The sequence below is a fragment of the Globicephala melas genome, chromosome 13 (genome assembly GCF_963455315.2).
Source record: "Globicephala melas chromosome 13, mGloMel1.2, whole genome shotgun sequence".
In the NCBI taxonomy this organism is placed as follows: Eukaryota; Metazoa; Chordata; class Mammalia; order Artiodactyla; family Delphinidae; genus Globicephala; species Globicephala melas.
The window spans coordinates 64,388,435-64,402,117 of record NC_083326.1 but is presented as its reverse complement, the minus strand read 5'-3'; the positions used below and the strand labels follow the sequence as shown (position 1 = coordinate 64,402,117).

The window sequence follows — 13,683 nt, the reverse complement described above, 5'->3', positions numbered from 1 at the left end:
GCGACACCCCACTCACTGGTGTAATCGCTGAGGGTGTACAGGACAGTGATGAGGTTGTCCAAGCAGGGCCAGTGGTCAGGATTGCACCGCAGCCCTTCCTCAAAAGCGTGGCGAGCCAGGGGGACCCGGATGAGCCTCAGGGCCACGTGTCCAATTTTATACCAGAGGTTGACGTCCGTGGAGTCCAGCATGACCGCCTGGTAGCAGCACAGCAGAGGCACACTCAGTCAGCTCCCCAGAGCGGGCATCCGTGGTGGCAGGAGGGCACAGCACCAGCCCAGCCACCCAGACTGCCCAAGGAATGACAGGGAAGTCACGTGGACCAATTTATCTAACTCAGAACATGTTCTTAATACATTCTGTCACTCTGAACACCTGTACTCCTTACATATTTGATATGTAAAGGAAGTGCAAGAAGTAGAATTAAAAGAAAATACAGAAACCTTCTGGGATTCTAGAAACAGCATGGGTGGGAGACAGACGTGGGTTCACATCCATACTCCCACACTGCCCAGCAGCGTGGCCGCCAGCCTCAGTATCCTCATCCCTAAAATGAGGATAAAGACGCCCTCCTTGCCAGACGGCATGAGGGTGAGCACGTGCATGGTGCTGGCGCCTCAGAGGTGCCCACACAGGTAAGCCGGCCTGACAGAAATAATGGCAGTACAATTCTGAGTAGGTACTGGGTTCCAGGGGTCAGGCCCTGTGTTCAGCACCCTCTTTATATCACTCCAACTCTACGATGTAGACCTGGAGGCCCAGAGAAATGAAGCAATCACCCATGGTCATGTGTGCCCTGTGTGGCAGAGGAAGAACACACATGCAGCCCTCTCTGAACTTGCTACTGTCACCTACTGCCTGGGGCCTCGGGCACTACAGCTGACACAGCACCACAACCCCACCCCTCCCCCAAGAACTCCCAAAGACCCGGCTGAGGGGAGCACCTCCAGGTAGAACTCCATGGCTGTCTCCAGATCCTCCCTCTGGGCGGCCAGCTGGGCCAGGTTCTTAAACGTGGAGTACTTCAACATCAGCCCAGGGTGTTTCAACCCCTCCTTCTCATCACCAGACGAAACTGCCTGAGAACAAAGCAAACAGGAGTAAAGTGACACTCAGGCTCTGAAGCCTCAGCTGGCAGTCAGCAGGACACCTGGCTTCAGGGCTGGCTTCTGCCACAGGCCCTTGGGCCAGTCCAGTGCCACCCTCCACTGGAAAATGAAAGCGTGGCCCCAGATGTCCTTTAAGGACCCCCCAGTTCCGAGCACACAGAGGAGAAAGGCCAGACCACCAAGAGGCGGTTTGCGGGCCGTCTGGGCACCAAAAGACACAGAGGGAACCCTCCTGGCACTACCGCCACGCCTGAGGGCCCAAGCCTAGATGGTGACATTTACAGCATCGGTAAGCCAGCCAGAGGCTCCCGCATGCCACTCCCAGCTCTGATGCTTCACTAGCTGCATGGCTTTGAGCCAACACCACCTCGCTAAGCCTCCATCTCCACACTGTGAACTGGGGACAATGCACCCGCACTTGGCAGAGTGGCTGTGAAGACCAAGTAGGAAGAGCAGCTGGCATTTACGGAGCTCTTACTCTGCACCTAGAACCGTTCTGCATGCTTCTCTGGACTCACCCAACCCTCAGAGCAAGCCAGAGAGGTGGACGCTCCGCAGGCGGGGAAGCTGGGGGCAGAGGGCCTCTGGGGCCTCACCTCTCGCAGCAGGCGCGCCTCCAGGAGCTCGTGGTAGGCCTTGGCGGACTCCTCAAACCGGTCGTGCTTCTGCAGATCCAGGGCCTTGTGGTACAAGGCAAAAGCCTCTGCTTCCTGCAAACCAAGACAGGAGACATTTTCACACAGCACAAAGGTTTGTCTTTTTAAGCCAACAATGTGTGAGAGGGGGCTGCTGTCAAGGCCATGTTACTCGTCAGCTGCACGCTCTGTGCTGGAAACAGTCCTAACGCTCCAAGCTCGCAGGAGCTCATCACTGGGAGAAGAGCCCCTCAGCAGCCCCCCAAGGAGACACGAGCAGCACGGGCTCACCTGAGTCTAAGCAACAGCAGAAGGCAGGCTGAGGGCACAGAGCAGAGCAATGCCAAGGTTCTGTGAGCCTCGCTGACGCTTTCTGGGAGAGTGGCCCCAGCAGCCGTAATAACCCAGGGACTCCGAGAGAGCAGGGAAGGCTTCCACTGCTTTCTATGTGCTGCTCTGCCTCAGCCTGCTCGCTGCCGGGAGGGGCAGAGGGGGCACTGGGCAGGCTGAGCCCCACTGACACCCCTCAGGGCCGGGGACCACTGACTAGCAGCGTCCGTGAGGGCTCCACACACTGTCCTGGCTTCTCCCGATAAGGGGGAGGTGTATGCTTATTCCAGGGAAAACAAAGACCGGAGCAAACCCTTGTTATATTCGCGTAGGAGGTATGGGGAGAGCCGGCGGAGAGTAAGGCAGGCAGGCTGGAATGGAAGTGGTGCCGGGCCTCGTGGCAGAGAGGAAAGACCAAGAATCCGTGCTCCCCACAGACCACCAGTGAGACCTGGGCTAGGCAGCACCCTCCGGGGCCTCCCCCTGGAAAGTGACGTGCTGCCATCCCCTGGGTGTGCCAGCTTCTGAGGCCCACACAACCAGCTGAGTGAAGAGCCAGCTCCGGCTGCAGAAGGGCCCACGCACACTCAGAATAAACAGTGTGACCATCCTCAGCGTGACCCTCTCTAAGTGAAGCAGGTCAAACAGGAGATGGAGAGCCGGCCATCTCTGTAAACAGGGTTTTCCTCTAAAATCCCATTCAGGAGACATCGGGATGCATCTGAAACATGGTGCCACCCGCAGAAATGAGAATCAAGGTCCAGCTGCAGAGAAGCCCATTGACCACACACCTGCGCCTCCTTTGTCTGGGTCTTGTGACTTTTAAAGGTTCCTTCATGATCATCCTCAACCGTGGAGCTGGCATTTAAGGCTGCGATTCGAATCTAGAAGCACAGATTTGACGGAAGAGTTGCTTTTAGATGAGACGTGTCTCATCTCTTCAGTAACCCACAACACGCACAACACTCTGTAACACACTCGGCCTCAAACAGCTACGGCCTCCCCAGATGCGGAGGAAAAGGAGGACTGGGACATTCTGAGGGAACCACACCAACCTGTTCAGGGAGCATGTCCACTACAACAGGAACAGGCTGGGGACACCCCAGCAATGGCCCGACACAGCAGAAGACCCAGGCATCGGAAAAACAGATTCCAATGACGCGGGATAACTGTGTGCCTCTCTAGCCATGGTGATGCGGCCCTGTAAACCACCCAACAGGAGAGCGGGCACCCACACCCTCGAGGGTGCCAAGAGCCCTCTGGGGAGGAACGCTGCCCCATTCAGACAGCCGTCAGGGCCCATCCAAGAACATGGCCCTCGCCCCGGAGGACCGCAGAGCAGGTGAGCATTAGCACATACCATAGTCAGAGGCTTCGGCACACCGCCCAGTACCGCCCAGCACTGACCAGCACCGGAAGGGCAGTGCCAGCCCACGCGGCTCCTATGGAGGAAGGAGAACAGGTTGAGGGAGGGCCCGGGAAGCACCAGGCCACCAGGAACCCATGTCCAAACCCACGGGCCTCCCGGCTCTGGGCACACAGGCTAGTGGGCCTCGGGATGGCTCTTCAGTCTGTTACCCGGGGAGCCCCTGGTCCTTGGGACGGAATGCCCACCTTTGCCAGACCAGGGGCCAGGGACAGAGGGGAGTTAGACCGACATCTGCCCCCAGGACTCACTGCTCAGCAGAGGTTACAGATCAATAAACAATTATTTTTTCAAAAGTTGAATGAAATAAAGAGAAACACAGGCAACAGGTGGAGAACAAGTCATTCGAAGGGATGGAGGAAGGTGAAGGAGGAAGCCCTGTGTTAAACCCCAGGAAGGGACAGCAGTGGGGTAGAGGGCGGGAAGGCAGAGGCAGGGGGCCTGGAGGATGGGACGGAAATATAAAAGGAAAAAAATTAGAGGTAGGCAGACCAGTGTGAAATCTGCTAAAAAAATGACAGGATTGGTGAGGATGTGGAGAAATCAGAACCTCATCCACTGCAGATGCGAACGAAAAATGGTGAAACCCGTCTGGCAATTGCTCAGAATGTCAAACACAGAAATTCCACCGCCAAGAGAAATGAAAACATGTCCACACCAAAACTTGTTCATGAATGTTCACAGCAGCATTACTCATGACAGATTGAAGGTGGAAACAACCCAAATGTCTGTCAACTGACAAATGGATAAAGAAAATGTGGTATGTCCATACAATGGATTATTATTCAGTGATAAATAAAATTAAAGCACTGGTACTTGCTACAACATGGATGAACCTTGAAAACACGCTAAATGAAGGAAGCCAGTCACGAAGGCCACATACTGTCTGATTCCATTTATACAAAATGTCTAGAATAGGCAAATCTACAGAACCAGAAAGTAGTCTAGGGGAGAGGGACACATGGGGAGTGACTACTACCAGGTACAGGACTTCTTTCTGGGGTGATGAAAATGTTCTGAAATTGACGGTGGTGATGGTTGCACAACTCTATGGATACACTTACACTCAATGAATTGTATACCCTACACAGGCGAGCTGTTTGGTCTGTGAACTATGTGCTGCTATTAAACAAAGAGATGCCAGGAGCCTGGCTGGGGCAGTGGCACTGGGGACAGAGGGGGGGACACATTCCAGGAGGCAAACTCACAGAACGGGGGGCCCTGGGAGGCTGGAGGGAGCAGCAGGGGTGCCGGGTAACAGCGGGGGTTCTGGCCTGTGGGGCGGGGAGGAAGAGGCAGCACCACCAAACAAGCCCGTCAGGGCAGAGGAGGGAGCCAGGAACAGTCCCACCTGAGAGGCTGGCAGAAGGCCCCGAAGGGCCCAGCAGGCAGTGGAAATGAGCCTTGGCAGAGACTGAACACGTGCTCCACATGTATAAAATAAAATGACCACTGCTACTGCCAACGGAGCTCACAGCTAAGACCTTCACAATGGGCTCTGAGTTCTCGAAGGGTTCCTACAAGGAAGAAAGAAAGTACAGTCTTCACAGACGAGGAAGACTGAAACCCCACGAGGCTGATAGCTATTTTATCTCCTGGGTTCCACATTTAGAAAAAAGAATTCTGCTGATTAACTCTGGAAACTGCTGCTTGACTATAAACTATGCTACAATGGGCACTGTGACCACCATACAATCTGGAAAAAAAAAGACGATAAAAGTAGAAACTATAGCACTAAAACCCTGTACCTAGGGAAAACACACACACATCCCAAGGGGCAGTGCCCCTGTGAAGAGCGAAGGGAGAGAATGAAGTCCCCATCAACTCTGGGTGGTGTCTTTCAGTCGACCTTTCAGAGGCCAAACCAGCTTCCCCAAGGACTCACTCTTCTCTGGGAGTGGATTTCCACACGTGCTTTTGATTGTGGACAGATCAGGCTTCACAGCAACCGATTCAGCTGCCAGATTCTGGACTAAGGAAGGAAGGCCCTCCCTCCGCCCCTACTCCCTACAGGGCTTCCCTAGTGGTGCAGTCGTTAAGAATCCGCCTGCCAATGCAGGGGACATGGGTTCAAGCTGTGGTCCGGCGAGATCCCACATGCCGCGGAGCAACTAAGCCCGTGCACCACAACTACTGAGCCTGCGCTCTAGAGCCTGTGAGCCACAGCTACTGAGTCCCTGTGCCACAACTACTGAAGCCCACGCACCTCAAGCCCATGCTCCGCGACAACAGAAGCCACCTTAACGAGAGGCCTACCCACCACAACAAAGAGTAGCCCGCCAATCGCCTCAACTAAAAGGAAAGCCCGCGTGCAGCAACAAAGTCCCAACGCAGCCAAAAATAAATAAATAAATAAATGTATAAAAATAAATAAAGTGTTAAAAAAAATCTACAAATAACAAATGCTGAAGAGGGTGTAGAGGAAAGGGAACCCTCCTATATTGTTGGTGGGAATGTAAACTGGTGCAGCCACTATGGAGAACAGTACGGAGGTTCCTTAAAAAACTAAAAATAGAGCTACCAAACGAGCCTGCAATCCCACTCCCAGGCATATACCCGGAGAAAACCATAATTTGAAAAGATACATGTACCCCAGTGTTCACTGAAGTACTATTTACAATAGCCAAGACACAGAAGCAACCTAAATGTCCATCGACAGATGAATGGATAAATAAAATGTGGTATATTTATACAATGGAATATTACTCAGCCATAAAAGAAAGAATGAGGGACTTCCCTGGTGGTCCAGTGGTAGAGAATCTGCCTTCCAATGCAGGGGACGCAGGTTCAATCCCTGGTGGGGGAACCAAGAACCCATATGCCGCGGGGCAACTAAGCCCGCGGGCAACAACTATTGAGCTCGCGCGCCTCAACAAGGGAGGCTGCGTGCCGCAAACTACAGAGCCCATGCACTCTGGAGCCCGCGCACCACAACTAGAGAGAAGCCCACACGCCGCAACCAAGAGTCCGCGCCCTGTAACAAAAGATCCCACGTACCGCAACTAAGACCAGACGCAGACAAAAAAATAAGGAAACTAAATATATTAAATAAATATCACAAAAAAAAACGAATGAAATAATGCCATTTGCAGCAACACGGATGGACCTAGAGATCATTATACTAAGTGAAGTAAGACAGAGAAAGACAAATATCATATGATATTGCTTATATGTGTAATCTAAAAAAATTTTTAAAAAGATACAAATGAACTTATATACCACAAAGAAATAGACCCACAAACATAGAAAACAAACTTATGGTTACCAAAGTGGGGGGGATAAATTGAGAGTTTGGGATTAACAGATACACACTACTATATATAAAACAGATGACCAACAGGGACCTACTGTATAGCACAGGGAACTGTACTCAATATTTTGTAATAACCTATAAGGGAAATTAATCTGAAAAAAAAAGATATATATGTATGTCTAACCAAATCACTTTGCTGTACACCTGAAACTAACACAACATTGTAAATCAACTATACTTCAATAAAAACACACACACACAAAGTAGTTTAAAATAAAAACTTTACAAAGAAATAACCATTTGAGATTATATATTTATCATCTGTAAGCAATGTGAGAATGAGGACCATAGCCATATTATTCACCACAAACCCTAGAAACCACAAAAAGGAGTTTAAAAAAAAAAAAAAAAAGCTACTGTATAAAGATGAGAAGGGAAGTATCTGGTACTCATTTCTCAGTCTCCCAGCAGAACAGTTGCATTTTCTCAGAACAGCACATTCAGGAGTTAAACCTCACAAGTTTTCAAACTCTTTATAGTTTTCATGTCCTTCAGAACACATAACAACAGCACACTTTGAGCACCTCGTACCCTGATCCAGTGGTAAGTGGTGATGTTTCCTAGCAGGCTCTGGCCCAGGAGTCGGGAAGGAGTCGGGAAGAGTAGGTCTTAAGCTCAGTTGGGGCACTACCCGGCTGTGTGACTGACATGGCATAAGATAACCCCTCTGGGTCTCAGTTTCCTCTACTGCATGAGTCTTTGGACTAAATCAGGCGTCTGCAAGCTCACTAGCCTACTGTTTCCATACAGCCCAAGAGCAAAGAATGATTTTTACATTTTTAAATGGTTGAGAAACTTCGTGACACGTGAAAATTACATAAAATTCAAATTTCAGTGTCCCTAAATAAAATTTTATTGAAACACCACCACTCTCTTACATACTGTCTTTGGCTGCGACCACAGTACTCAGTACAGTATAGCACCCGAATACTTATATTATTATAAGTATACTCATACTTACTACAGCCACAAGACATAATACTATTACTCGGATACTCCAGTTCTAAGAACGATTATGAGTCACCCAGAAGGAAGCCCAGCCGCCGCATGGAATCCGCATACACAGCACGACCTGTAGTAACCCAGGCCCCTAAGGGTGGAGGGCCCCCAGAGCCCCTTGTGCAGACACCTGCCAGCATCAGGAAGCTCTATCCGGCCCAGGTCCGCCTCCTCGGGGCGGTGGGGCAGTCAAAGCTTGCAGTTTGGAGCCAACGGCCCGCGGGGGAGCCGGGAACTCGGGACAAGCGGCTGCACGTCCCCTCGGCCTCAGTTTCCACAAGTGAGGGGCGCTCACCGCGCAACGCCGCCGTGAAGGTGAAGTAGAAGGACGCGAGGCGGTGGTCAGCGCGGGGCCCGGCACCGAAGCCATAGACCGGACGGCGGCTCCCGCTGCGGCCACTGTGATCCCTGCCCCCACGCGGAGCCCCTCTCAGCCCCCCGGGACGAGCAGGAGCCGACGAGAGGCCCGCGCGGCAGCGGGGCCCAGCCGGGCCGCTCCGGGTCCCGGCTTCGGTTTCCCCACGAGGAGCCCCAGCGTCCGCCCGGCCGGATCCCGCCACCGCCGCCCGTCAAACCCTCGCCCCCGGCAGGGCAGAGCCGCGCCCCCACCCGGGGCCGCCCCAAACCCGCTGCCAGCGAACTCACCAGGCGTCTCCACGGCAACCGCCTGTCCGCCAGACCCCCGCGCCTGCCGGCTGCGCGCCTCACAACAAGGCGCGCTCCCATTGGCTCCGGAGCCGGCTCCACCAGCCAGTCGGCAAGCGCTCACGCGTCGCCCCGCGGAGCTGGCGCGCGAGGACCCTGCAGCCGCCCGGCGCAGCCCTGCCCTTCGGCCGGAGCGCGGCTGGGGGCTCAGCGCCCGCTCCCTCCCCACCGCTTGTCGTACCCGGGAAGCACCGAGCTCGGGGCCTGGCCCGCAGCAGCTGCCAAGTGACGGCCGCACTACTGTTACAACCTGCGACAGGTGTTCTGAAGGCCGTGGAAACCTGGGACACTTGGAGGGAACCGGGGCCGGAAGAGCATTCTCACATTACCTGGACCTCACCTCGTTCCGAAAAGGATTTGAAACCTAAAAGTCACAGATACAAGCAACTACTGAAGCAAAAGAAAAAGGGGGAGGGGGAGCGGGGGATGAACGTACCGGGGAGGAAGTGACAGAACAGAGCCGAAAGGAGGGCCCAGCATTGACGGGTTTCTGACAAGGGCCTGGGATACAGGGGTAACGCTCTTGGGAGCTAAGCGTTTTAGGGAAGGGCTTCACACTGGTTGACATTCATAGCGGCTTGAGTCCAGCAAGAATGACTTAAAGAACGAATGTTATGGCTTTTTCTTTAACTTTATTTATAGACAGTAAAACCATGGTGAAGAACTCATAGACGGTTCAGTACAGTAAAGCTTTAACGATATGCTAGTAGATAAAAAAATAATTGAGTCGCCAACCTTGATTTTTGAGAGGAGTATAAGGGGCAGGGTTGGGTTAAACAGAGCATAAACAGATGGTTTCAAACTTTCCTGGATGACTTGCAACCTTGTATGCAGTTCCCACAACTGAGTTGTATCTTGAAAGATGCTCTGGAGTGAAAGTTGAACAAAGATGGGAAGGGTGGTGCAAGCAGCAGGGAGCTAGCTGTGTGGCAAGGTATTGAGTTGAGAAACGCTGCTGGCCATGCAGGAGCCTCATGCAGCATGGTGTTTTCAGGGGGTAAAACTCAGGGCCACAACGGGGGGAGGTAATGCCCGTGTGGGGGGAGGGGCCAGTCCTCACAGCAAACAGATGACATCACTCACAATAGTGGGGATAAGATTGAAGCTGGGGAGACCAGATCTTACCTTATGGTCCTGGCAAGGGTTAGGCATGAATCCCTCCTTAGGCACTTCAACCATTCATTTGCATTCAACCCACAAACATTCCCTGAGCCCCTTTGGGAAGCAAGACATCCATGTTGGCAGAAGGAATGAGAGCAGAAACAGCTGGGACAGCGAGCCAGGGAAAGGAACTCCAAGCTATAGCTTTTAACAAGTCCTCAGCGGTGGTCAGGTAAACACAGCAGGCACAGGCACATTCTTTTGGAAACTAACTTATTAACCAGGTGGACTGCATAGACTGCAGATCTCAATTTGGCATTTCATTGGTGCACAGGATGATCAAAGCTTTAATTGTGCAGAGAAACATAGCACCCAGAGATGTAAACTCTGCATCCGGAAGGAAACTGAAAAGGTGACTTCCTTTGGGCTACCCCCACCCAACCTGTATATCCTCTGAAATGCAAAAGCATGGTATGTTCTTTAGATGGGGGTGCGGGATCCCATTCATTCCATTTCTAGAAGCAGATGTTGCATTTCTGGGTTTGCCATTCTGGGACATGGTTTTTTTTGTTTTGTTTTGTTTTGTTTGCGGTACGCGGGCCTCTCACTGTTGTGGCCTCTCCCGTTGCAGAGCACAGGCTCCGGACACGCAGGCTCAGCAGCCATGGCTCACGGGCCTAGCCGCTCCGCGGCATGTGGGATCTTCCCAGACCGGGGCATGAACCCGTGTCCCCTGCATCGGCAGGCGGACTCTCAACCACTGCGCCACCAGGGAAGCCCTGGGACATGGATTTTTACAAGGCGCACAGCTACACTGAATTCTCATCAAGATTCACTGGAGAAGGTGAAGTTTGGCAATGTCCACGGAAGGTCCCTAAAGCCCAGGCTGAGGACAGGAACATCTGGTCCGCAGAGTCTGCAGGAAGGCCCAGGCTGGACCAGCTGCCAGCTCCTCCCCACCAGCCTGAACATGGGCATCGGGAGCAGGGCCTCCAGGCTGAGCCCTCCACCCTGATTTGGGCAGCCGAGATACAAAACATGAATCAGAGGCCCTGAAGACAGGAACATCCCACCTCCCAGGTTCCCTAAAGTCCCCACCTCATAAACCAACCCCTGCTGCCCAGGGTGGCCCAGAATGCCGGAGGAGGGTAAAGGGAAGTAGAGAAGTCATGTTTGAGAGACAACGCTCTTCATTTATTTGTCGTAAGGATGGGGAAGAGGACCGTGAGGTCACAGGCCTGTCTGCATGTGGGGGTGCCAGAAGCTGGTATCCACCAGGCCCTCACTCTGCCAGGAGGCCTCTCTGGAAGGGGCTGCCAGCTCACAGATGCCCTGGATGCCCTCCACGCCAATCATAAAAAGGTCATGACTGTCCCCTTCTTGCCGATCTGCCAGGGCTCCAAGGGGAGAAAGCGGATAATTATCCTTCAGGAGACAGAGAAAAAGATGTCATCAGCTCCTTGGCTAATGCCTCACATTCCAAGACCCCTAGCCAGGTACTCCCACCATGGGCTCTCAGGCCAGCCTGCCTTAGCCCACCAGGCATTTTGCAAGCCTGTCTCAACCCATTAATGCTCTCTGCCCAACCCCCGACAGGGCAGTGGGCATGTCAAGGTTGGGATGGTGACTGCACATCATCATCACCCACCAAGAACAGACTCTCAACATGGCGGCCTCTGTGGTCACTGTATGCTCTGTCTGTGGGTTCACAGGGGAGCCCTGTCTTCCAAACTGCAGGCCCCATGGGGGCATGCGCAGTGCCCAAGCTGCCTGTTTTTGCAAAGCCTGGCTCAAGAAGGCCAGGCACAAGGTGACTCCCCCACCACCCCTGTAATGTCTATGGAGTGAGTGAGTGTGCCCCTCTCACAGAAGTGACAGGAAGTTCCTTGTGAAGAAACAGGATACCTGGGATAGCCTGGTACCAAGGAGGTATATGTGACAACCTGTTTTCCCATTTGTAAATAGGCATAAAGGAGATATCTACCTCATGGGGATGGCATGTCCACACGAGGGGTATGGAGAAGGGGACAAAACTTCTAAGGATCAAATGGGATCAGGCATGTGAGTTACCTATGGAGTATCTGGCACATGGTAAATTACACATTACTTATGTTGTTAGAATTATTATCACTCCCCAGCTTGAGGACCAGGTCTGAGCACCCCCCACAAGTAACCATTCTTCACCAGCCTTTCTGGGCCAATGAAGGCTCCATTCTGGAAGGTTCTTTCAAGCTTCTCATATACTTAGTTCCTTGTAGGCATGGACTTGGCTCAGGAATATTTTTCACCCAGGAAGAAACTTTAACCTTGCCACAGAGTCCCAGGTTTGGGAGCTGTAGGTGTTCTTGGGAATCGTTTAATCCATGCCTCTCTATTCACAGAAGAGAAGGCTACAAACCAGAGATGGTTCACTTCCAGGTTTGTCTGGATCCTCCAGCTGCATGGGACCCAGAACCCAGGTCTCCAGACATTCAGGCCAATGCTCTTTCCACTACTCTGTGGCCCTCCCAGGAACCTTACCTGGGACCTAATTGGGCCATAGGCCCAAAGGTCACAGCCTCAGGACATACCCAGAATTCCTCGACCAGCTTGGAGACGCTCTAGAAAATTACACCTGTTTCCCTAAGATGTGGGGAAGCCTGAAGGCAGATGATAAATGGCCTTGGTTTTGTCAGGGTAACAACATCCGGCCCTACCAGGTGTCAAGGCAGGTGCAGTATAGTGCCATCCCATGCAGTACCCCCAGGGAGTGGTTAAAGGAGAGCCTTCCCACTTCACAGATGGAAACACTGAGGTCCTGGAGGCCACACCTTGCCCAGGTGTCACAGGGACCACTACAGAGCCAGGAATTCACTCAATTCCACTACCACTCTCAAGGTGGGCCCACCACCGGGGGGCGCAAGGGGCCCTGCGGCACCACATCCTTCTAGCGAAGGGTGGGGAATTAATTTTTTCCCCAACCTTAGGAAGGGCCTCAAGTCGGATCCCTGCCCCGTCTCGCAGCAGTCCCAAGAGGGTCCTCTCCCTGCCTCTACGCACCGGTCCTGGGCCAGGTCCAGCTCCTTGGTGAGAAACTCGAAGAGGCGGGCACTGTGGCCGCGGTTCTCCTCGGCCGTGCCCACCACACCGATGGAGGAGACGAGCAGCTGCGCGCCGGGCTCCGCCGAGCCGTTCATCGCCATGGCCAGGCCGGGCCGCACCGTCACGTTCACGCGCTGCGGTGACACGAAAGTTTCGCCTGAGGCCAGTGTAGGCCGGGATGGTGCTGAGGACCGGGTAGCGCGGAGTGGGAGAGCGCAGGCCCCGCGGGATCAGGGCCGGGGGCACGGGCCGGGGTCCTTGCAGGTCACGTCGGGGTCATGGCTGGGCAAGGCGACAGGAGCAGACGTGGCGGGTGGGGCCGCGGGGTCTTGGAGAGCGGGAGGTCAGACTTGGCGGGAGGCGGGCGCGGAAGAGTCAGGGTCGCGGTGGGGAAGCCGAAGCGCGGACAGAGCCCGACCCCATCCACCAAACTCCTCCCTCTCCGTGCTCCCCTGGGCATACTCACGTCCTCAGGCTTGCCCAGGATGGCGGCAGTGGCCGCGCAGAGCCGCTTCTCTAGTCCCGCGGGCACACGGCCGGCGGGCAAGTTCGTGTCCAGCTCAACGAACGGCATTTCTAGCGGGAAGGCGCGCGAAAGGCCGCCAGGGAGAAAGAAAGCACGGAATCCAGGTGGGTGATCTCCAGGGCAGGGCTGTAGGGAGCGGGGGAGGCGGGGCGCCGCGGAAACCCGCTCCTCATTGGCTGGGCAGGTACACAGCGCCCCCCGATTGGCTGCCTAGACTACACCCCCCGGCTTCGGCCGACAGTCTCCGCGTGCTACGGCGCTGATTTCCGGAAGTGCTGTAGCCCGGCCGGCTCCGAGTAACCCCACCCCCAAGGAGACATTGGCCGCTCCAGGCCCCGCCCACACGACAGGCCCCGCCCCCGCCCCAGCCACACTGGCCGAGGTTTCCGGTCTCCTGCAGCTTTCGGGCGCTGCTGCGGTCTTCTGCTTCTTAGCCAATATTTAGATGGAGGTCTGAA

The 13,683-nt window shown here is 54.0% G+C and overlaps 2 protein-coding genes across 2 annotated transcripts in view; both read right to left on the bottom strand.

The window, feature by feature from the left end:
- Positions 1-8,538, bottom strand: part of CABIN1 (calcineurin binding protein 1) — a 97,983-nt gene extending 89,445 nt beyond the window's left edge. The window contains 7 exon segments of the mRNA XM_030836249.2: positions 17-197; positions 945-1,079; positions 1,706-1,819; positions 2,866-2,958; positions 3,435-3,485; positions 3,487-3,516; positions 8,458-8,538. Of these exon segments, the coding sequence (XP_030692109.2) occupies positions 17-197; positions 945-1,079; positions 1,706-1,819; positions 2,866-2,958; positions 3,435-3,485; positions 3,487-3,516; positions 8,458-8,538 (685 nt within the window).
- Positions 8,539-10,785: 2,247 nt separating this feature from the next.
- Positions 10,786-13,436, bottom strand: DDT (D-dopachrome tautomerase). Its single transcript, XM_030836256.3, has 3 exons — positions 13,166-13,436; positions 12,658-12,833; positions 10,786-11,043 (listed from the first exon to the last, which is right to left on the bottom strand). Exons 1-3 carry the CDS (start codon positions 13,271-13,273, stop codon positions 10,971-10,973), a joined length of 357 nt encoding a protein of 118 aa, XP_030692116.1. The 5' UTR covers positions 13,274-13,436; the 3' UTR covers positions 10,786-10,970.
- Positions 13,437-13,683: the final 247 nt, after the last annotated feature.